The sequence below is a fragment of the Marmota marmota genome, unplaced genomic scaffold, assembly GCF_001458135.2.
Source record: "Marmota marmota marmota unplaced genomic scaffold, marMar, whole genome shotgun sequence".
In the NCBI taxonomy this organism is placed as follows: domain Eukaryota; kingdom Metazoa; phylum Chordata; class Mammalia; order Rodentia; family Sciuridae; genus Marmota; species Marmota marmota.
This window is the reverse complement of record NW_026000102.1, coordinates 4,862,919-4,885,023: the sequence shown is the minus strand read 5'-3', so window position 1 is coordinate 4,885,023 and position 22,105 is coordinate 4,862,919. Positions and strand designations below refer to the sequence as shown.

The 22,105-nt window shown below is 53.6% G+C and overlaps 1 protein-coding gene and 1 long non-coding RNA gene across 6 annotated transcripts in view; one reads left to right on the top strand and one right to left on the bottom strand.

The window, feature by feature from the left end:
- Positions 1-22,027, bottom strand: part of Acot7 (acyl-CoA thioesterase 7) — an 83,764-nt gene extending 61,737 nt beyond the window's left edge. For 2 of the 5 annotated variants that reach the window (XR_007340807.1, XM_048783714.1), the window contains exon 1: positions 1,185-1,249. Coding sequence is in view for 4 of the 5 variants with exons in the window: in XM_048783714.1 (XP_048639671.1) it covers positions 1,185-1,234 (50 nt within the window). In the remaining variant the exon portion in view is untranslated. Of the gene's footprint in view, positions 1-1,184; positions 1,250-3,791; positions 3,996-16,955; positions 16,979-21,894 lie in introns of those variants that run through there. The other 3 variants (XM_048783716.1, XM_048783715.1, XM_015501463.2) reach the window with 3 other exon arrangements.
- The window catches only part of LOC125610791, a 27,665-nt gene that overhangs the window by 4,409 nt on the left and 1,151 nt on the right, over positions 1-22,105 (top strand). The gene's annotated exons all lie outside the window — the stretch shown is intronic.

The following is a 22,105-nucleotide window of genomic DNA, read 5'->3' as shown; positions in this document are numbered from 1 at the left end:
CCCACCACACCCCCGCTAGCCAAGAAGTACCCCCTCCAGCAGGCAGGTGCAGGGGGCTCGAGGGGAGCCAGGAGGACACAGGGCCCCCCGGGAGCTCTCGGTTCCTCGGTTTTAACAACATGGGCAGGAGAAGGGTCCCGTGTTCCTCTACAGTCTTAACAGGAGGAGAGGAGACGTCCTGGCAGAGTGGTGCCACCGCTGGGAGGGGACGTGGACCGCACATAGGGTGGGACGGCCGCAGGAACGTCCAGGAGGCTAAGCTCCCAGGTGTTCCAAAGCCTGATGTCCCAAGCTCACCATCTAACTGACAGGCTGACCCGGTCCTGGGAGGCTGCTGAGACACCCCCCCCCCATGCCCACCCTGCACTCCCTGCCTCTACACAGAGCCCAGAAACCCAGGGACAGGCCACTGGTCAGCCCAGTGACAGGCTCCTGCATAGCCGCCTCCCGGGACCTGGCGGCTCAGTCCTCACCAGAAGCCCTGGAAGCCAGCAGAGCTGGGGCTGCTGACTCACTCCTACCCCCGCCTCTATCCCAGCTGCTCCCATCCAGGTCAGAACATCTGTCCCATCAGCGTGGGGTGAACAGACCAGGCAGGGGCCCAAGGCTACCCCCGGGGCCACCTCCCTCAGCAGCAACCTCTCTGGCGTGGGCAGCAAGTCGATGACAAGGGCCCTCGGGAAGCTGAGCAAACACAGGTCAAGGAGCCACCCCAGGCTCTGGGAAAACTTCCTAGAGGAAGTGACACTTTGGCCATGTCCTGGAGGGTGAGCCAGGGATCACCGAACATTCCAGGGAGAAGGGGGGCTTCAAAGGGGGTCCCACCCCAAAGCCAGCAGTGAGTTTCAGAAATAAAGCAACCCCAGGAAGCTGGCATAAGGCCCACACAGGGGTGAGGACAAGATGGGTGCAATCAGAGACCCGTGCTTGCCACACGAGGCTGGGGACAGCCTGGATTCCACTTTGGAAGGAGGGACCCTGGGGGGGGGGGACACTCAAGCAGGGGCCACACTCAGATGGGTGTTTGGGGAGATCGCCTGGCTTCTGCCCAGGTGCTGACTCACCGCTCACCTGGCCGCCCCCAGGGAGATTTGTGAGGTTGGCTGAGACTCCAGGGCTCTTCCTGTCTGCAGAACAGTCTGGCACACGAAGCCCTGAGACATCCAGAACTTTCCTCATCTCACCTGCACCTGCCTGCGGGGCTTCCAAGCCACAGCTGCCAAACCACCGCCATGATCAGGCACACCTGGCCTTCCCCACCGTCCCGCCTGTGTTCAGCTGTCCAGAAACATCTGAAGAAAAATGGCCACCTGAGAATGGAGCAGTTCTGACGAGCCTCACGGAAGGAGACTGGCATCAGCCATCAAAACCCCACATGCTCAGCGTGCCCAGGCAAGCAGTTCCACCTGCAGGCAGCTGCCCCTCAGGTACCTCTGCCCCCATAAACCAAGCGTGGTCCCAGCTGTTTGTGCAAAGACGGCTGTGACGCAGAGGCTGGGCAGCTGCCCCCTGTCAGCACGGAGAACCTCAGCAGTCTTCACACCATGGATCACACTCTGCTTGAGCAAGAGGCAGGAAGGTCTGAGACGCAAGGTCAGGTAAAACACAGCCAGGCACAGGCCAGTGGGGACAAGGTGACCTGAGCGCGCGCGCCTCTGAGAGCCCTCGGTGCTCCTGGGAAGGGAAGAGCGACTGGACAAGGGCTCAGTGGGCTTTCAGATTTCAAACCACCTCAACCAGAAATTGTTTAAGGCACAGATCAAGACACGCATCCTTCGCATGGCCTTGGCCACCTCGACGTCACACATGGACTGGCCAGGACCCGTCCCAGGAGTGCCCTGCAGCAGTGGCTCTGCCATGCCTGCCCAGAGGCAGAGGGATGGCACCCTAGACAGAACAAGCAAGTAGACCCTGGAGGACTGTGAGGAGCCACTGCCCCAGCCTCAGGGCAGGCACCCAAAAGGCTGGCCGCAACCCCTGCTCTTCCAGATCCCCTCCAGGTGGAGCCCAGCCTGGGGCCTGGGGTGAAAAGCCACGTTCAAGTCCTAAACCCTGTGACTACAAATGATCTTGTTCTGAATCATCCTTGCAGATGTGGCTCAGGTAAGAGGAGGCCACTCTGCACCAGGGTGACCCCAGGCAGTGACTGACTGACCTGAGACACAGGGAGGAGGCCGTGCAAAGACAGAGGCTCAAGTGGCACGGCCATCAGTCAAGGACCACAAGGGACAGCCCAAAGTCACCAGAAGCTGAGACAGACACCTCCCCTAGAGCCCCCAGAGGGAACACGGCCCTGCAGATACCTGGACTTCAGACTTCGGCCTCCAGATTTAACCCCTAGGAGAGAAGACAGGTCCCTACTGTTTTAAGCCACCTGCTCTGTGGTCATGTCTCATGGCAGCCCTGACGGAGGTCCCTGCTCCTCCTACAGAGGCAGCAACAAGTGGCACAGATGGGCCCACACAGCCACAGGGTGGCCACAACAGCCAAGCCAGTTCAGCCCCTGCAGCCGAGGCCCTGCTCAGCCGTCTTGGCAGCAGCCCCGAGGTGCTGACCCCTGTCCACCCCTCCCACAGCATGCTGGGAGTGCGGCCAGGGTCTCTGACTCTGCCTCCAAAATGTCAGCGCTAAAATTACAACTCTGCTGCCTGAAAACCATGGCAACGAGGCGGAGCGGTGCGGCTTCCTCTGCTCCTCGGTGAGGGCTGCAATCCTCTCTGAAGCCGGAGGGGCGGCGCGAGGCGCAGGCAGGTTCCTGAGGCAGACAACATCCGCTTGAGGTCTCCGTGGCACCCAGACAGCCAGGACTCTGGCTGCTGCCCTGTGCTGGAGGGTGACCAGCTGCAAGGACACCCATAGTCCATCCTGGCTGGGGCCAGAGGCCCCAGCAGGTGGCCTAAGCACAAACACCTGCCAGAACAGACGGTCAGGGTGGAAGTTTCTGGACAAATCTTGGACAACTGTCCTTCCTCACAGAGCTGCAGGTGGCCGTCAGGTTGATGGCAGCAAAGGCCATGCTCGTGCCTTGGGGGCTGCAGAACTTGTGGTTCCAAGGCAGCTACCCTGGCCCAGGGTACGGAAGGGCAGGGTGGCCACTCCTGGAAGGAGCAGGGCTGGCGCTTCACCACAGGAGGGACAAAGCAGCATGTGGCCAAGCCCTGGACCTCCAAGGCCAATGCCAACACAAGTGAACCCCTCATGAAAGCCCAAGTGACAGTTTATGTTCTTCAACAGGCTGTCCAAGAAGGTTCCGGCAATGTTCCTCCAACCCTTGGAGACTCACATATGCCCCAGAATAGGATGGGGTGAAAGAAACAGTGGGGTCAAGGGACAGTTTCCGGGCACTCCAGGGCTCAGAGCAGGATGGAAAGGGGTGGATAAGTCACCACTATTATTTTTCCAGCCTCATACTTTGGTCAGGGCAGGGGAGGGACCAGCACCCACCAACCCCAGGACCCAGAGCTCTTGGGGACAGGGGCCTCCCAGGCCTCGGGACACAGCACAGCCAGCAGGGAAAGGAGGGGAGAGGCGCAAGGACAGCAGCCACCACATCCCAGGGCTTGAGCTCACCAGGCCCCGGGGCTAGACTTTCTGTCCCACTTTGGGTGATCATCTATATGTCCAGGATCCACAAGCCCAGGGCCAGCTGGGTGCGCTGCTGACCCCCTGGCCACATGAAGCCAGCCGGCCTGCCAGGCACAGGGGGTCCCATCCCTTCTACCCAGGGCCTCCCAGACACGATCTCCCAGCCATGGTCCCCACACAGCCTGGTGGGCTGTGACCAGAAGTACCTGCTCAGCTGGGAAGCCATGGCAGCCGGACAGCCTGGGCTCGGGTCCAGAGTAAGGTGAGACAGCAGCGGCAGCCAGCGTCACATGGCCACTCACCCTGCCCCACCATGCAGGGCGAGGTCAGCTGTGCCTGGCCTAGAACCACACGGGCTCCGCGGCCTGGTCCAGCGCGGTGGGAGTACCGGCTGGCTTCCTGGGCCGCCCAATCTAAACAGGAAGAGGCTGCGTCCCCGAAAGCCAGTCGTCATAGAAACTTGCTGCACAATCATTACAACTGAAGTAATTCTGCCAGCCCTTCCGCCTGCTGTGCCAGGAGGGTGGGAAGGCAAAGGTGCAGCCTTAGGAACAACCTCTGCAGGGTCTGTGGTCCCCCCAGGGCACACTGCCAGCCCCCGGTTGGTCCCACGGCCAGCCTTCTGGAGCTCCTAGAAAGCCGACAGGAGGGAGGGTCACAGGCTGCTGAGGGCCCTGCCAGACCTGGGCCTGCATCCTGCTGGATCCAAACCCGTCCCCAGGGCCACCTCCCCGTGCGCCAGGGCCTGGAACTGACTGCAGAAGAGGTCTCCAGTTCAGCCATCCCACACCTTTCCTCCACCCCGGGTCCTCGTGCTGCCACGTGTCCCTGAGAGCCGCTGTGCCCCCATCCTGGCCTGGCATCGTCCCCTCACTCCACCTCCCGGGTTCCACTGGGTGTCAGGAAGGAAGGAGTCAGTCACAGCCGCCCATGGGCAGGTGCTGCGGCTGGGGCTCAAGGGAGGGCCCAGTGTGTCATCGCCATGACCTCGCCCCGAGACCTTGCCCCCAACCACCCTGTGCAGGGCAGCTTTCCCAGGAATCCTGCAACGAGCAACTGAAACGGAAACTGCCAGACAGTGGGGCACTGGCAGAGAGGAGGCTGCACAGGACAGGGACAAATCCAGTGGCAACTTGGGAGCTTCCCTCCAGAGCAGGCCTCCTGCTTGGCCCCTGACACATCTGGGCCAGTCTCACAGGCCTGGCTGTCAAAAGGGAACGGCAGGTCAGACACGCTGGCCACCTCTTATCAAAGGCACGGCTTCCGCTGCCACTCAGCACCACTGGCCATGGAGGACTTCCTGATTGGGGCCATTCCGGTAAAAGCAGTGCAGATAAATTATCCTAGAATCTCAGTGTTACTGCCAGCAGTGCCTCTCACCTGCTCGCAAAACAAGGAAGGAGGAAGCTGCAGATGCGAACATCACGAGAACTGGGTCCTACAGGCAGGGGGCAGCCCCAGCCCACTGGCCCTGCTTGGTCACAGTGGAAAGTGCCAGGCTGCCCTCGGCTCTGCCCTCAGCCCACCAGCCCAGGGATGCTGCATGCCTGGGACTAAGGGACCCTCAACCATACCGAAAATGTCTCCCTGGGGAGGAGGTCGAGGGCGCCTGACCTTCCTTCCCAAAGAGCCCAGCCACACATCCCAGTAGGGGTCACTGCCCTCAGCTGCCCACCTGGGCACTTTGTTATTTTGGTTTTTGGCGTGATGAATCCAGAGGTGCTGTACCGCTGAGCCATACCCCGGGTCCTTTTATTTTTCATTTTGAGACAGGGGCTCACTAAATTACTGACGCTGTCCTCAGACTCACTATCCTCCTGCCTTGGCTTCTAGCTGTGGTCTCTGGGAACACAGGCATGTGCCACTACTCCCTTCCTTGGTCCAGAGCCCTGGGGTACCAAGTCCATGACTCTGGGTGCCCCAGGGCCCCTGTTGGGTCCAGCCAGTCTACCTCCTACCTTCAAAACAGAGAGAAGGTCCCCAAGGCCAAGGGTGCCATTTTAGTGACAGAGTCCCCCCCAGGTCCCAGTGCCTAGAAGCCACAGCTGTGCCTGCCGGATGCACAAGCCACGTATCATCCAAACACACCCCCACCACCCCCAACAACCCGTAGCCCTCTCGGCATCTGACTCACTGCTTGACCTTCTCCCTGGGACAGGCCCCACTGGCACCCTTCCTGAGGACTAGAAGGGCCAAGCCTCGGCACAGTGTGAGCATGGTCCTCCCCAGCCTCTGCTGCTCCTTTCCAAGCTGAGGCCCCCAGTGCTGCGCCCTTTGGACTTGGCCCCATCCCTGCAGGCAGGCATTGCCACCTCCCTAAGCAACCCTGGCTTCCCTCCCCGCTAGCCCTAGCCCACCCCAAATGGGGCCACCACCGTGGTAACAGAGGCAGAGGCTCAAGCCATCAACAGAGGACAGCCTGTCAGATCACAACCACGAGGTACTGCTTCCCATCTAAGGTAAACAAAAGCCACTGTAAGTGACAAACCAAGATGTTCTCCAAAAGGAGGAAGCAGCCCACCCGTCATCACTGACAGGTGAAGAAGCAGGTCCACCTGATGGCATGGCGCTCGGCCATGGGAAGGACTGAAGTACCTGCCAACACCCTGGACCACGGGCGAACCCTGAAAACACGCATCACACTGTGTGACCCCGCACATGAACATCCAGAAGAGGCCAACCTGCAGAGATAGAAGGCAGGCGGAGTGGGCAGGGGCCGGGCATGGCAGCAACTGCTAAGGCAGCAGGTTTGTGGTGGGGGGTGATGAGAATGTTCTGGAATTAATGGTGGTGGAATCTATTAGCACCCACTGAGTCCTAGAGCCCAACGGGTGCCTGCTGTCTATGAGCTGTGACCCAACACGGCTGCCACACTCAGCAAGCGGATGGACGCAGGAAGCCGGGGGCAACAGGCAGGCTCCTCCCGCTCCAGAAGATGCTGCGTGGGTACCACGTGGCAGGATCCCACAAAACACCTTGCCCCTGCCCCAGAAAGGCACTCAACACCATCTAAAGACCACACAGCTGGGCACACGGGCTACCCGACCCTACACAATCCAGCCAGCCTGTAAGCAGAGGCAGCTCAGGGCCTCGGCCACACTCTCACACCCCCAGCCTGTGAGGATGCTTTTCTGGGGAAACTGGCTACCAGTCACTTTCAACACCTCAAGAGATGGCAGCAGCTCTTCCCATCCCCCAACACCTAAACAAAGAGCAGGGGCCCTCACCTGAGTACCAGGGATTAGAGCCAAAGGAGTGGCAGAAAATAAGACAGGCAGCTCAACTCCAGAGACCAGGAGCCAGGCTGGCAGACGGCCCTCAGGGGATTCCAGGGCAATTCTGCAACAACGTCCCTTGAAAGTGGAGGCCATGTTCCTCCCCCCAAAATGCCCCCTCATCCCAGAGGAAGCTGATAAGACTGTAACTTAGATCCAGGCGCCATAAAGATCTCTCAGAGCTCAAGAAGGAAACAAATGATGGCCAAGCACCATGGTACACACCTGTAATCCCAGTGGCTCGGGAGGCTGAGGCAGGAGGATCACAAGTTCAAAGCCAGACTAAGCAACTTAGTGAGGCCCTAAGCAACTTAGTACAACTGTGTCTCAGAATAAAAATAAAAGGGGCTGTGGATGTAGCTCAGTGGTTAAGTGCCCCTGAGTTCAATCTCTCGTACCAAACAAAAAAAGAGAGAACAAATGACACAAAACAGTGTCATTTTTTTCTAAAACAGTCAAGACTTCAACACTCAAATGGGAAAATGCAGTCAGCAAATATACACTGGGGGTGTGACTCAGTGGTAGAACACTTGCCTCTGTGAGGCCCTGGGTTCAATCCTCAGCATCACATAAAAATAAGTAAACAAAATAAAGATATTGTGCCCTTGTATAACTAAAAAATAATTTAAAAAAAAAAGACCCGATATCATCAGACGTTAGGAAAATACAGAAACTTCAGTGAGGCCCCATAAACCCCTCTCTGAATGGCTGATCCCTAAGACTGTACCAAGTCCTTGGAATTCTCCTGCCTGGAGGCCGGAAACACAGAATGACAAGCACTTTAGAAACAGTTTGGCAGTTTCTCAAATGGCTCAACACACACCTGCCACAACTACACCCACCGTCCTCCTGGTATTTTCCCATATGCACCAATAAAAGCAGCTGTCTCTACCAGGGCTTGCAGGCAAATACCCAGGGGTTTCCATGTGACGGCCACACCGGGCGCAGCCTGCATGTCCACCCACAGAACACACGGGAACAGGCAGAGGAGACTACTCAGCAAGAAACCGGGAGCACGGGGGACACACTCAACCACCTGGACCCTCCTCAAAAGGCCCCTACTCAGAGCAAGTGGCTAGAGTGCAAGAGGCTGGGCAAAACCAGTGTCCACCCCACGACTCCACTTTTACAAAACCAGACAACAGTGCTGGAGGACAGATCAGCCTGTGCCTGTGGGCGGAAGGAAGGCGGGAAGGACAGAGGACAGGAAGGAGCCCTCCAGGGTGCCAGGCCAGTTGCTTATCTTGATTGCAGCGATGGCTTCACATTCACACACACGGAACAAAGTTGACGAAGCTGCACTTTATCTCTGTGTACTTAAATAAATTATACCCCAATAAAGCAACCTGAACAATGTCCTCCCCCCCACACTGCCCGGAGAGAGTCCCAGTTCCTGGCAAGCCCCTCGGCTTCCCGGGCGGGCCTCCAGAACGCAGCCCACTTCTCCAAGTGGGCCGAGGCCTGGTCCCTGGGCAGGAAGCAGGGTGCTCCAAGCATTCTGGCCACTACTCTGCGCCCATGCGTCCCAGGACCTGAGGTGGATACCATTTGGCACCATGCTGGTTGGCACTGGTCAAAGCCCTCTTGTGGCCCACAGGGACTGGTAGGGATGCCCCCAGGGGCAGACCAGCAGGCCCTGAGTAATTCTCTAGAAGAACTCCAGAGGACACGGCCCATGGTCACTATAGTACCCAGGATCTCACTTGCTGAGGGAGGTAGAGAGCCCCTGAAGAAAACGGGCACAGTGGCCCGGAGAGAGGCCAGCCCAGTCAGAGGCGCCCCCATAGGAGGCAGGCTAGACCAGGAGCAGCCTGGCCCCACAGCCAGGTCTGGCCCCAGAGGACCTGCCACACCCTGCCCCAGCCCCTGGGCAGTGCAGCACTCCAGGCTGGAGGCAGACACACCCCCACCACCTCTCAGGGTGCCCCTGACCTGGCAGGCCAGCGGGAGCCAGCTCACAGCCTGTCCAGGGAAACAACCAAGGTAATGTTCAGGAGGAAAGCCAAGTTTGACTCTGGCCAGAACAACGGCTTCTCCTCACTGGTCAGTCACAAGGCTCAAGTGTCCATGTTACTGAAATTAAAACTTCAATTCTGAGAAGGACACTGTTAAGAAAATGAAGAGATAAGCTGGAAGAAAACCCTTACAAAACACAAACCTGATGTAGGCTGTGTAAAGCGCGTGCATGCACGCTCATGCGCCCCCCCCCCGTGCCCCCCTCCCTTTGTTAGTACTAGGGATTGAACCCAGGATGCTTTACGACTGAGCCACATTATTTTGAGACAGGGTCTGGCTAAGTTGCTTGGGGCCTTGCTAAGTTGCTGAGGCTGGCCTCAAACTTGCAATCCTTCTGCCTCAGCCTCTTAAGTTGCTGGGATCACAAGTGTGTGCCACTGCACCCTGCTACAAAGCACTCTCAAAACTGAACAATAAGCTGGGCAAGGTGGCACATGCCTGTAATCCCAGTATCTCAGGAGGATCATGAGTTCAAAAGCCAGCCTCAGCAATGGCAAAGTGCTAAGCAACTCAGTGAGGCCCTGTCTCTAAATAAAATACAAAATATGGTGGGGATGTGACTCAGGAGTCAAGTGCCCCTGAGTTCAATCCCTGGTACCGAACAAGCCAGGACTGGGGATGTAACGCAGAAGCAGAGCACCTGCCTAGTATGCTCAGGGCCCGGGACCATCTCCAAAACTGCAAAAAAAGGAAAGGGAAACCAGAAGCCAGCTAAAATCTAGCCAAAGAGTCGGGCACAGGTGCACATGTGTCATCCCGGCGACTTGGGAGGCTGAGGCAGATCAAGTTTAAGGCCAGCCTCAGCAACTTAGCAAGACCCTGTCTGCAAAAATAAAGGGGGGGGAGTGGTTTACTGGGGACGTGGCTCAGTGGTAAAGGGCCTCTGGGCTCAATCCCTAGTACCAAAAAATAAAATAAAATAATATTCAGCCAAAGACCTGAAGGAACACCTCAGGGAAAAAAGCATACAGGTGGCCAAAAAAAGCACACAAAACAGAGATGCTCCGTGTCCTATGTCATTTGAGACACAAACCAGAACGGCCCCGAGCTGTCACAGCACCCCTGCCAGACAGGCCTAGGGCCAACACTGCCAGCACCAGATGCTGGCGGGACATGGAGCAGGGGACTCCCCATCACTGCTGGTGGGAACACAAAATAGCACAGCAGAGAACAGGCACTGCCCACAAAACTGCACACGCTTTCATGAGTTCTATTCTACGTTCTATCAGATACAGAAGAACTTACGTCCAAACTCAGTGGGTACATGGGAGCCACTAACGCCCAACCTAGCCGGACACGATGGGCGGGTGTGCTGAATCGCACGGCAGAACCAGTTCCCGGCCCGGCTCTGCCTGGCTGTGGCTTATGAGTGTCGCCACTTCTAAGGGCCTGGCTTTTATAAGGACGTGAGCCCAGAGCATTAGTCTCCAGGACCTGGCTTCTGGGGGCGCCAGGCATCCAGAGCAATTCCCCTAGTAGCACTGAGTTCCAAAGAGAGCACAACAGACAAGCACGGCAGCAGCCACAGGGGAACACGCCAGCTGGTGCCTACCGGGGCAGCGGCCACAGGCTACATCGCTCCCTCCTCTCCGAGGCCGAGAGTGTGTGCCCGCGCAGCACGTGGATGCCCGAGAGGCAATGAGACCTTCAGCTGGTTCAATCAGGGCTATCATCAGAAGCCTGGGGACAGGTTGGGCACGATGGCATGTACCTAGAGTCCCAGCCTTAGAAGACGGAGGCAAAAGACTCACTTGTGCCAGGAGTTCAAGGTCAACCTGGACAAAACAGGGAGACCCTGTGTTGTGTGTCTTTTAAAAAAAAAAGAAGAAGGGCTGGGGATGTAGCTCAGTTGGCAGAGTGCTTGTCTCACGCGCACAAGGCCCTTCCCCGTGATGAGTGCACAGGTCCAGCCCTTTTCCTTGGTGACAGCAGGGCACACTGCATGCAGCTTCCCAGGCTCAGGAGACCAGTTACGAGAACCAGAGGCGGTGTCCAGTCTCCTCCCAGGGCCAGAACACCCTCCCCACTGCACCTGGGGGGCCGGCGCTTCCCTATCACCTGGGTTTTTTCCCCGTAGTTCTTTTTCTTTCTCTCTCCACATCTTCATTGGTGCATGGCAGTTGTACATCATGACATTGCAAGTTCAGCCCCAGCAATTTAGTGAGGGATCTACTGTCGCACACCCGTACCCGCACACCATCCAACAATGTCATTTGGCCAGTATCACTCCTCAGCACTCCCTTCCCTCCCCGCCTCCTAACCTCTCCTCTACTGAGCTCCCTTTGATTTTCATGAGCTCACCCCACCTTATCTTTTCCTTTTTCTTTTCTAGCTTCCGTATTTGAGAGAAAACATACAACCTTTGACCTTCCAAGTCTGACTTATTTCACTTAACATGATGGTCTCTAATTCTATGCATTTACCTACAAATGACAATTTCTATTTTTTTTTTTTTTAGGGGGGTGCTGGGGATTGAACTCAGGGCCCTCGGCCACTGAGCCACATCCCCAGGCCTATTTTGCATTTTATTTAGAGACAAGGTCTCACCAAATTGCTTAGCACTTCACTTTTGCTGAGGCTGGCTTTGAACTCGCAATCCTCCTGCCTCAGCCTCCCAAATTGTTGGGATTTCAGGCATGTGCCACTGTGCCCAGCAACAATTTCATTTTTATGACTGAATAAAACTCCACTGTGTATATACACCTGGGCTGCACCTCCCTCCTCCCCACCAGGCCCCCAGCACGCAGTGAGGCACAGAGAACTCAGTTCCAGAAGCCTGGGCTCTAGTCATCCTACTGACCCTGGGCTGGCTACTTCTGCTTCAGTTTCCCCGTCTATAAAACGTGGACAATTGTGCACACCTGTAATCCCAGTGGCTCAGGAGGCTGAAGCAGGAGGATTGCAAGTTCAGCCCCAGCAATTTAGTGAGGTTCTCAGCAACTTGGTGATACTGTCTCAAAATAAAAAAGGGCTGGGGATGTGGCTCAGTGGTTAAGCACTGCTGGGTTCAAACCAGTGAACAACTGCTGTGCTTCCTGGAACTGAGCACCATGGGAAGGTGACCCTGGCTGCAGCCCCCCAGGAAACCAGGCTTCCCCGACACACTGTCAGGTGCTCAGACCCACAGCCCGCAGACAGGGTGGGGAGATTTGCTTTGCAAACACCAATCTTTCGAGGCAAGCACTGTTGCAGGGAGAATCAGGACCCTGAGGTAGGAGGATGACAAAGTCAAGTCCAGCCTCTGCAACTTAGCAAGACCCTGTTTCAAAATAAAAAATAAAAAGGGACAAGTATAGCTCAGAGGTAGAGCCCCTGCCTAGCAAAAATTCCTTCTCCTGAGTAGTTAACTCCCCTCTGAGAGCTACCTCCCCAGCTGAGTTTAAAACTGATTTGCCTAAGTCTCTGATGCCCAACCAGATGGCAGCCCTGGGGCAAGCTCAGAGCAGTGCTCCACGCAGACTCCCAACTGCAGAGGTTTTCAATACACTTTGGCCCTGGCCTGCTGCATGCCTGTGCCTCTGGCCCAAGGGAGCTGGCCCCTGATGGGATAGGCTAAGGCCACAGAAAAAGACCTGGGGGAGGGGGAGAAGAGGTGGCAGGAAGGCCAGCAGGAGACAAAGGCTGGTATTCAGGGTGGGAGGGGAAGGAAAGCTCTGGAGGTCAGGCACAGCAGGACCTGCTCCTGCTGGGCAGGAGGAGCACTAGTTTGATTGCTGTTCATGGACTTTCTGCATAGGTCCCCTTGGAAATGACAGTTCAAAGAAAGGGGGCTGGGGCTGTGGGAAGAAGCCTCTGTGAGGTCAGGAAGACAGTGGTCTCAGCCCTCCATGTACCTAGCATCTTGACTTCAGCCAAGAAAAGTGACCTCTAGCCTGTGAAAAGAGGTGTGTCCACATGCAAAAGGACGAAGCTGGACCCCACCTCACCCCCATGCCAGGAACTCACAGCAGGCCCATCACCTGAATGCAACGAGCACACAAGTAAATCTTTGTCTCCTTGGATCTTGTGACAAAGGTTTCTTAGACCCCACAAGGAAAGCACAAGCAACCAAAAGTAAGGGGCTGGGGACGTAGCTCAGCTGGTAGAGTGCTGGCCTCCCAAGCACAAGCCCTTCGTTCAATCCCCATCACCAAAAAACCAAAACAAACAAAAATAAAAAACAAGAACCAACTGGACTTTATCAAAATTAAAACCTGTGTGTTTCCAAAAATATCCCTGAAATGAAAAGGTGGTCAGTTGCAGTGGCCACACCTGTAATGCCAGTTACTGGGGGCGGGGCTGAGGCAGGACGACCCTGAGTTCAAGGCCAGCCTCAGCAACTTAGCAAGACCCTGTCTCAAAATTAAAAGAGAGTGTGGCCCAGTGGTAGAGCATTTGCCCACCTGTGTGAAGACCTGGGTTCAAGCCCCACCAAGAAAAAAATAAAAAAGAATGAAGTTTGACCCTTACCTAACAAAATCTGTAAGAGTTAACTCAAAAGGATTATAAGGCCTAAATGTAAGCCATAAAGCGCCCAGAAGAAAACAAAACAAAGCTTCACAACAATGAATTTGGCTCTAATTTTTGGTCATGACACCAAAGGCACAGACAACAAAAGAAAAATTAGATAAACTGGATTTCATGACATTTTTTTAAAATTGTGCATTAAAAGAATATCCAACACTTGAGGCCCTGGGATCAATCCTCTGCATCACAAAAAAAAAAGGAAAAAAAAGACAGAGAGCTGGGAAAGTGGCTCAGTAGTAGATTGCCTAGCACCATGAGAGGCATTGGATTCAATTCTCTGCACCACATTAAAAAAAAAAAAAAATGATGGAAAAAATAAATTAAACAAAAGTATTGGGGCTGGGGATGTGCTCAAGCGGTAACGCGCTTGCCTGGCATGCGCAGGGTTCTGGGTTCGATCCTCAGCACCACATAAAAATAAAATAAAGATGCTGTGCCCACCGAAAGCTAAAAAATAAATATTAAAAAATTCTCTCTCTCTCTCTCTCTCTCTTTAAAAAGAAAAAAAAGTATCAAGAAATTATAAAGGTGCAGGGCACAGAGGCCACACAAAGGCTGACACAGGAAGATGGCAAGTTCAAAGCTATCCTCAGCAACTTAGTGAGAGGCCATTCCAAAATAAAAAGAAATAAATAAGTCTGCGATGGTGGTTTAGCGGTGAGCATAGCTGGCTGCCTTCCAAAATAAGAAATAAGGGCTGGGGCTATAGCTCAGCTGGTAGAGTGCTTGCCTCGCAGGCACAAGGCCCTGGGTTCAATCCCCAGCACCATAAAAAAATAAATTAAAAATAAAACAAATAAGACATAAAAAGGGCTGGGGATGTAGCTCAGTGGTAAAGCACTCCAGGGTTCAATTACCGGTATCAAAAAATTAAAAAAAAAAAAAAGAGTATAGGGCTGGGGCTCAGCGGTAGAGCTGCTCGCTTAGCACGTGCGGGGCACTAGGTTTGATCCTCAGCAACACATAAAAATAAATAAATAAAATAAAGGTATTGTGTCCAACTAAAAATGAAAAATAAATATGAAAAAATAGTATAAAGGAAAGCCACAAAAATAGGAAAAAAATTTGCAAATCATATAAATGATAAGAAATTAATATTCAAAATATATGGAAAACTTTTAGAACAACATACCCAATTCAAAAATGGGCAAAGAGGGCTGGGGTTGTGGCTCAGTGGTACAGCGCTTGCCTAGCATGCGTGAGGCACTGGGTTCGATCCCGGAACCACGTAAAAATAAAAAACAAAGGTATTATGTTCATCTACAACTAAAAAATTTTTTAAAAAATGGGCAAAGAACTTGAGTAGACATTTACCCACAGACGATATACACACTACCCATAAACACTTGAAAGATGCCCACATCACTAATCATTATGCAAATACAACGGGAAAACAGGAGCGTGCGCACCTCACACCCAGGAGGACATCAATCAAAAAAAAAAAAAAAGTAGAAAATGGACTCCCCAATGGCTCCATGGGGGACAGTTTGTTTATCACTGAAAAGACTCTGGTTCATTGTGCAGTAACACCCCCCCACCCCATCCAAAAAAAAAACAAAAACAAGCATGGGTGAGGATGTGGACAACCTGGCCTCGCTGCACCCCCAGAGCCATGTCAGGTGTGCCGTCTGTGGAAAACACTGTGGGGTTCCTCAAACACCCCGAAACCGAATCGCCACTAGATCCCATTTCTGGATATACACCCAAAAGAATGGAAAACAGCATCTCAGAGGAGAGACCTCAACAGACACTCAAGTTCACAGTGGCGTTCTTCACAGTGGCTAAAACTGGGGGCAAGGCAGTGTCCAGCCACAGGAGCATATAAGCAAAAGGTCGTCCATGCCACAGGCTATCCAGCCTTCCGAGGCAAGGCCACTAGACACACTGCAACACGGATGACTTGAGGACATCATGCTAAGTGAAAGGAGCCCTCACAGCAGACAGGTACTGCATGATTCCACCACATGAAACCCCTGGAGTAATCGATTCCCAGGGTGAGAAAGCATGGAGGCACCAGGGCCCAGGGAAGCCGAGCAGGGACGAGCATCCCCCTACAAGGGGAAGAGGGCTAGAGATGGAGGGCGGTATGCGCAAGTTCCATTTGTTGCATTTTGTGTTTGCTTGTTGTGGTGCTGGGAATGGAACCCAGCGTCACCTGCCCGTAGGGCCCAATGCAATTTTTAAAAACTGGAAAAAATGAATTTAAAAATACTGTTATCTGAGAGGGGGACTTTTACCTGGAATATGTAACAAATTCTTATAGCTCAATTAACAAAAAGACAAATCAGCCAGTTGCAAAGTAGGCAAAGGGCCTGACTAAACAATCCTCCAAAGATAAGCAAATGACCATAAGCACAAGCAAAGATGTCCCATGCATTATTCATTGAGGAAATGCAAATCAAAACCACACTCAGATAGCACTTCACACCCAGGAAGAGGACTACAATCAGGTAAACAGCAAGTGCTGGCAACAGTGGAGACAGGAATGGCTCTGACGGAGTGGAGGGAGTGTGCTTTGGTGCTCCCCTTCCAGACAGCTGGCGTCACCCGGGCACGTCCTCTCCCAGGAGAGCTGTTCCTACTCACCACACTTCTGATAATAAACACAACTCCAGGGTTCTACAATTTAGTTCAATGCTGACACTGAGTCCCAGAGTCAGTGCAGAGCCCTAAACACCTGTCCCAAGTCCCAGGGGTGACAACCATCTGTTAACCAGGGGTTCCCAGGAGCACTTCCTCAAGTTCGATCATTGCTAGAACAGCTCACAGATGAGGAGGGTACTTCACTATCTCAGGTTTATTATAAAGGACAAAACCCAAGAACAGAGGGAGAGGCTGGGGGCGCAGAGCTTCCTGCCTCTCTGGGCCTGCCAGCCCCCAGCCCTAGTTTAGGGATTCTTAGGGAGATTTCATGACCAAATCACTGACCAGGTGATTAACTCAACCCTAGGCCTGACCCCCTGCGGGCGGTTTCCAACCTTCTGATCCTGCCTAGGGCCCCAGCCACCAGTTATCTCATTAGCATACAAAGACTCTCTGGTCACTCTGGAGCCTGGAGGGTGGGGTCACAGGAACTCCATGCGGGAGAACAAAAGACTACCACCACCCCCTGCAAACTAGATTGAAGGCAGGTCACACAGGAAAACCACCTGAGCTGCACAGCAGGGGTGAACCACAATCCAACAAAGCTGGCCCAGAAGGGGGACACACATGCCCACTGGGCTAAGTTTTGCAAAACTTAAAAGAAATAAAAGATGCAAAAGCCCTTTATAAGCCGCTGGCCACCTCCTCTTGCCCTGCACAACCTCTGGGGGAACCCAGCTGGGAGCAGAGGGAGCAGACACCAGCGGCCCAGCTGCTTAAAGAGTGCAGGTCAGAGGTTGGCCCAGGGGGAAGAACAAGTCAGGTCTCCACTAAGACTGACAGACTCAGACACAAAACAGACAACTCACCAAGATCCCACCCCCAACTGTTCCTTCCCAGGGATTCCCTTCAGATCCTCCAAATCACGTGGGGATGGGCGGTTGGGGGTACACGACACTTCTGGGCACGGAATACTGCCAGCCATCCTACCTTCCCATTGTGGTGAAGCAAGTCCTGGTTCCAAAAGCCTTGGGGACAGAAGCCCAGCATCTTCTCCCAGGCCACACACACTTCTGGCCACTCGCCAGTCTCCAGGAAGCAGCCTGTCTCCCAAGCTTCCAGAGGCAAAGGGCCCTAGCCAGCAGCTTCATTCTGCAGTGAATAGGCTCAAGGGTTTACCCAGCTTCCTGCAGGCAGGCGCTTAGCTCCAGTGTCCACTGGCCAGCTTGGTAGTGAGCGTCCTGATCCCACAGGGCTCCCAGAGGGAGTGCATCTGGGCTCCCTCTTCCTCTCCTACCAACTAGAGAATCTGCTTCTGGAGCCAGAGCCGGTGATGTAAGAAATTCATGACTGGGCTTAAAGCCACACAGCCCAGGCTCTGTCCTGAGCAAATCAGAGGAGGAGACAGGGACAGGACACCTCCCATCTGTGGGACAGGAGGATCACCCTCCAAAGCCCTGTCTCCCAGACCTTCATGCCTCTACACCACTCAGCCTGGCCTGCCTCTGCCAAGTAGAAGCACAAGTTCCACCTGGGCCAAAAGCTCTCAGTGCGTGGGTACCACAGGTGCCAACAGGGCTGGCAGGCTGCCAAGTGGTGCAGAGGTCCTGGTCTGGCAGGGAGGCTAAGAAGTGTGGCAATTCCTGGAGGGTGGAGAAAATGCAGCTTCCTGCCCTCCATCCCCATTCTGGGTCTGGGGTAGGGGGCTCAGAAGCCTGGTTTTTTTTTTTTTTTTTTTTTTTTTACTCCTTATTGTAGAAGGAATCAAAGGTTATAAGAGTGGCGAGACGGAGGGAACGAGCCATGTCCCCCATCCTGCCGTTCCTAAAAAAAAAAAAAAAATCAACTAGACCCCTCTGGTTTCCTCTCTGCTCCTCTCACTCTCCCATGCCAGATTATTGCGCAGAAGATCCCAGACCTCAGAGCACAGCATCTGTGAACATCTCAGCATTCCCTATAAAAGATAACACTGAACCCAGGGGGATCCACCACCAAACTATACCCCCAGCCCTTTCCATTTTTATTTTAAGATGGGGTCTTATGGGCTGGGGTTGTGGCTCAGCGTAGAGCACTCACCTAGCTAGTGTGAGGCCCTGGGTTCGATCCTCAGCACTACATAAAAATAAATAAATAAAATAAAGGTATTGTGTCCAACTACAACTAAAAAAAAAAAGTGGGGGGGCTGGAGTTGTGGCTCAGTGGTAAAGCGCTCACCTAGCATGTGCAAGGCCCTGGGTTCGATCCTCAACACCACATAAAAATAAATAAATAAATAACCAAAATAAAGGTATTGTGTCTAACCAAAAAATAAATTAAAGAAAAAAAAAAGATGGGGTCTTGTTCAGTTGCTCAGGCTGACCTCAAACTTGTGATCCTCCTGCCTCAGCCTGCCGAGTAGCTGGGATTAGGCACGCTACAGTGGTGCATACTTCTCAGGAGGCTGAGGCAGGAAAGTCTCTTGAGCTCAGGCTTTAGAGGCAAACCTGGGCAACACAGCAAGACCATGTCTTAAACATACACATACACATACACACACATACAAGCTCAAAACAATGATCCCACCTAAAATATGTAATACAAAGTCCTTGACATCAGTGACTATCAAGGGACAGTTTGAATTTGTTCCATTAAGTCCTAAGCTTTCTGAAGTCTGCATTTGAGAACCTTATTCGCAATTGCTGAAAGTTAGGAAGAGCCCAACTGCTCCTGGACTGGTGAGGAAAGCAATGAGTTTCGATGTCCAGGGAACAGAAGATTACCAGGCGACACAGAGAAAGAGCCACACACACACCAGCCGGGTCACAGACACGGTGCTGCGGAGTCCACCAGTATGAAACTCTAGAAAAGGCAAAACTGGAGGGAGAGAAAACAGATCTGCTTGCAGTAATGAGGAAGGGAAATGACTGCCAACGGACAGATGGGGACTTTCCAGGGTGATGGAAATATTGTTATGACAAGGTGGCCATCATACAGGTGTACACATGTCACAACTCAGCGAACTGCAAGTTTAACATAGGTATGTTTTAGTGTCGGTACATCCCACCTCACAGGTGGTGGTGCTGGTGGTATTCCTGCAGTGTGGGGACTGAACTGACTCAAGGGCTCAGGCATGCTAGATGATCACTGAGCTACATAAGCCTTTTTTTTTTTTTTTCAATTTTGAGACACGGTCTTGCTAAGTTGCCCAGGCTGTCCTCCCTGCCATCCTCCTGCCTGGGCCTCCAGAGCCCTGGGATCACAGGCAAAGACTGCATCTTCACTAGGGTCCCCACATCCCAACAGGAAGGGAGCCAGCTCTGTACATTACTTCCTGGACTGTTCAGAATATTAGCTGAGTGATTTCTGTAAATCAGATTCTGTTTTCACTAATTCCATTGTAAAGCCAAAGATGGAGCCCCAAGGGAAAATGTTCCAACCCCACAACATACTAAACATCACCACTCAACCAGCGTCCACTGGCATGTCTAGGAGACCCAGGCTCCAGGGCAGGCATTCTCACACACATAGAGCAGTCCCTGCTCTCGGGCGCTGCTGCAGATCTGCATCTGAGAGCAGGACAAGCAAAACGACCCCCGCACACCTCACCCACCTCCCCACAAGCAGGCTCTGAGGTTATGTGCCTGCTAGGCCCCTTATACCAAGTCTCCCTCCTCTGGCACAGCTGTGGGAGGGCTGGCTGTATCTCTCTAGGCTGGCTCAAAATGAGGAGGGCACGACAATCCACAGCCCACATGGGCCTGACTGCCCAAGCTGTGGCTCTCATCCTTTGTCTGTGTGTGTGTGTGTGTGTGTGTGTGTGTGTGTGTTGCTGGGGACCAAACCCAGGGCCTTGTGCATACACAGCAAGCACTCTACCAACTGAGCTATATCCCCAGCCCGGCTCTCTCTTTTATAAGTGTCAGATATCACTCCTCACAATACTTACAAGACAGGTACTGTACAATTTCAATTTATAGACACAGACATCAAGGTCTGGTGAGATTAAGGAATGTGCCTGAAGCAAGAGGCAGAGCTGGGCGTGGAACTCAGGCCACTGGCCTCCTGGGCCAGTGCCCCATCTGTCACATAAAGAGCTTCCACTGACTTGCAAGGTGCCAAGCAGTGGGCACTCAGAGCTACCGACGAGCAGCAGGGGCTTGAAGGTGAAGCAGCGTGCTCAGGTCACTCTGTGTCCACAGGGCAGAGGCCAAACCCATCCCTCCCTCAGGCCTAGGATACAGAGCTGCCTACACCCCTGCCCACACTTCCCTTTGAAGCTACATTCCTTCAATAGCTTCTGAACTGAGACATGTGATTACCCTAGTTTCTAGGAGGGTGAGGACTCTGGCACCCTTGCCCTGCTAGGCTGTGACCACCCTCAAGACAGGCAGACTAAATTTTCCACTCCTCAGCTTCCCTCCCAGGGCTCTGCTCCTGCTGGTGTCCAGTGAAGAGTGAAGTCTTGTTAAAATTCATGGCTTGGATGAGCCAGGCCAGGTGGCTCCTCTTTCAACTCAGGTGCTGGCTCAGATGTCCTTAAAGGGCTCCCTACCCTGCTATACCCACTCTCCGGTGTCCAGGGTTTCCAAGGGGCAAGCCACAGTGACCACCACCCTTTCCACTCCCTTCCCTTGGCATTCATGTTCTTTGCCTGAGGCTCACCTCAGCCAGGATCCTGCTCTGGCATCCCTCAGCCAAGGCTGCCACTTAGGGACAATATGCGTCTGTCATTCTGGGGTAGCAAAAGGCAATCTTGTAGAAGCAATGGGTAAGAAAAAGTACACACATGTGCTTGTCAATTTATGCAAGTGTCTAATGGTGGAGAAAAACTATTCGAAGCTAGTTGAAAAAAAGTATTATTGACTGCTAACCATCACCCTGATAAGAAGTAAATAAGAGCCCAGCCCTTCTAGGGTAGATTCAGACCACTATTTTCTTTATTTGCCAGAGGAGTGGAAGAACACAGTAATCAAAAGACCGGGGCGGGACCTGCCTCCAGAGCTCTGGAGCTGGATGAGTTTATTGAGTTACTCCATTTCCTCCTCTACACAGCAGGAGGGGTGGAGGTACCCACCCACCCCCTCCAAGGAAAGCTGGGCAAATTTTGAGATGAGACAGCTAAAAACCTTCTTGTAAACAATGAAGCCGAAGATGCCCCTAAATCAGCCTGATAAGAAGACCTGATTCCAGGCCCATCTACATCCAAATATCAGTAATTGCTATCACCTTTGCCCCTGAAGGGCTGGAGTGAGTGGGGCCAGGAGAGCCACCTAACAAAGAAAATTAATCAGGGCTTCCCCAAAGACTTCCCTCTAGGAAAATCAAAACTGACCTTGAAGTGGGAAAAGGACCTCAGCCAAGACAAAAGGCTAACTGAGCTCCACTTAACAGCACTTTTACCATACACCCAGCCTTTTATAACATCCACAGGAAAAGTAACCTGTCCCATTGGAGTATGGTTTGGGCCCAAGGTCAGCGGGATGCCCAACTTCTGCATTTGAGGCACCCACCCCCAAAACTCTCACTAGGGGTCCATGGCAGGTGGCCACAGTGGCCAGACTCCTGGTCCTTACTTAGCTCATGCACAAATGCCAGCTTTCCCCGGCTTCCATTCTGCCAGACGCAGAGTAACCTTGAGGCTGCCCTCCCCGCTCCTTTGAGAAACCAGTTCGCTCATGATCTCCAGCTTCCTCTGGGGGTTCCGGTTCTATCTAAGCTGGACCCATGGAGGAAGGATGGGGGAATGGAGCATTATTACAACAACACTTGCCCCTATTGTGTAAGATGCTTCCAGGCGGATGCACCACTCATTCCCTTTGCTGAGCAGTGAACCGCTAGAGAAGAAGAGCAGTACCTGTTCCTCGTTTTAACAACACCTGCTCTCCCCTCCACCAAAGCAGAGCACTTCAGAGATGGTAGATCTGCAGCCCCCTCCCACAGGGGTACACACCCACGAGCTCGAACGACTCCGGGCATCTACGTGCATCTCTGGATGCTCAGGTTCGCTCAGGCACCGCGGCCGAGGTAACCTCCCGAATCCTGCAGGAGCCGGGGCTGGGGCGCGGGCCCGGGCGCGGCGAGTTGGGCACGCCACCAGGGCTGTGCGCCGCCCCCGGCCCGAGCCGAGCGGCCGTCCGTCGCTCTCACGAGTGCGTCGGCGC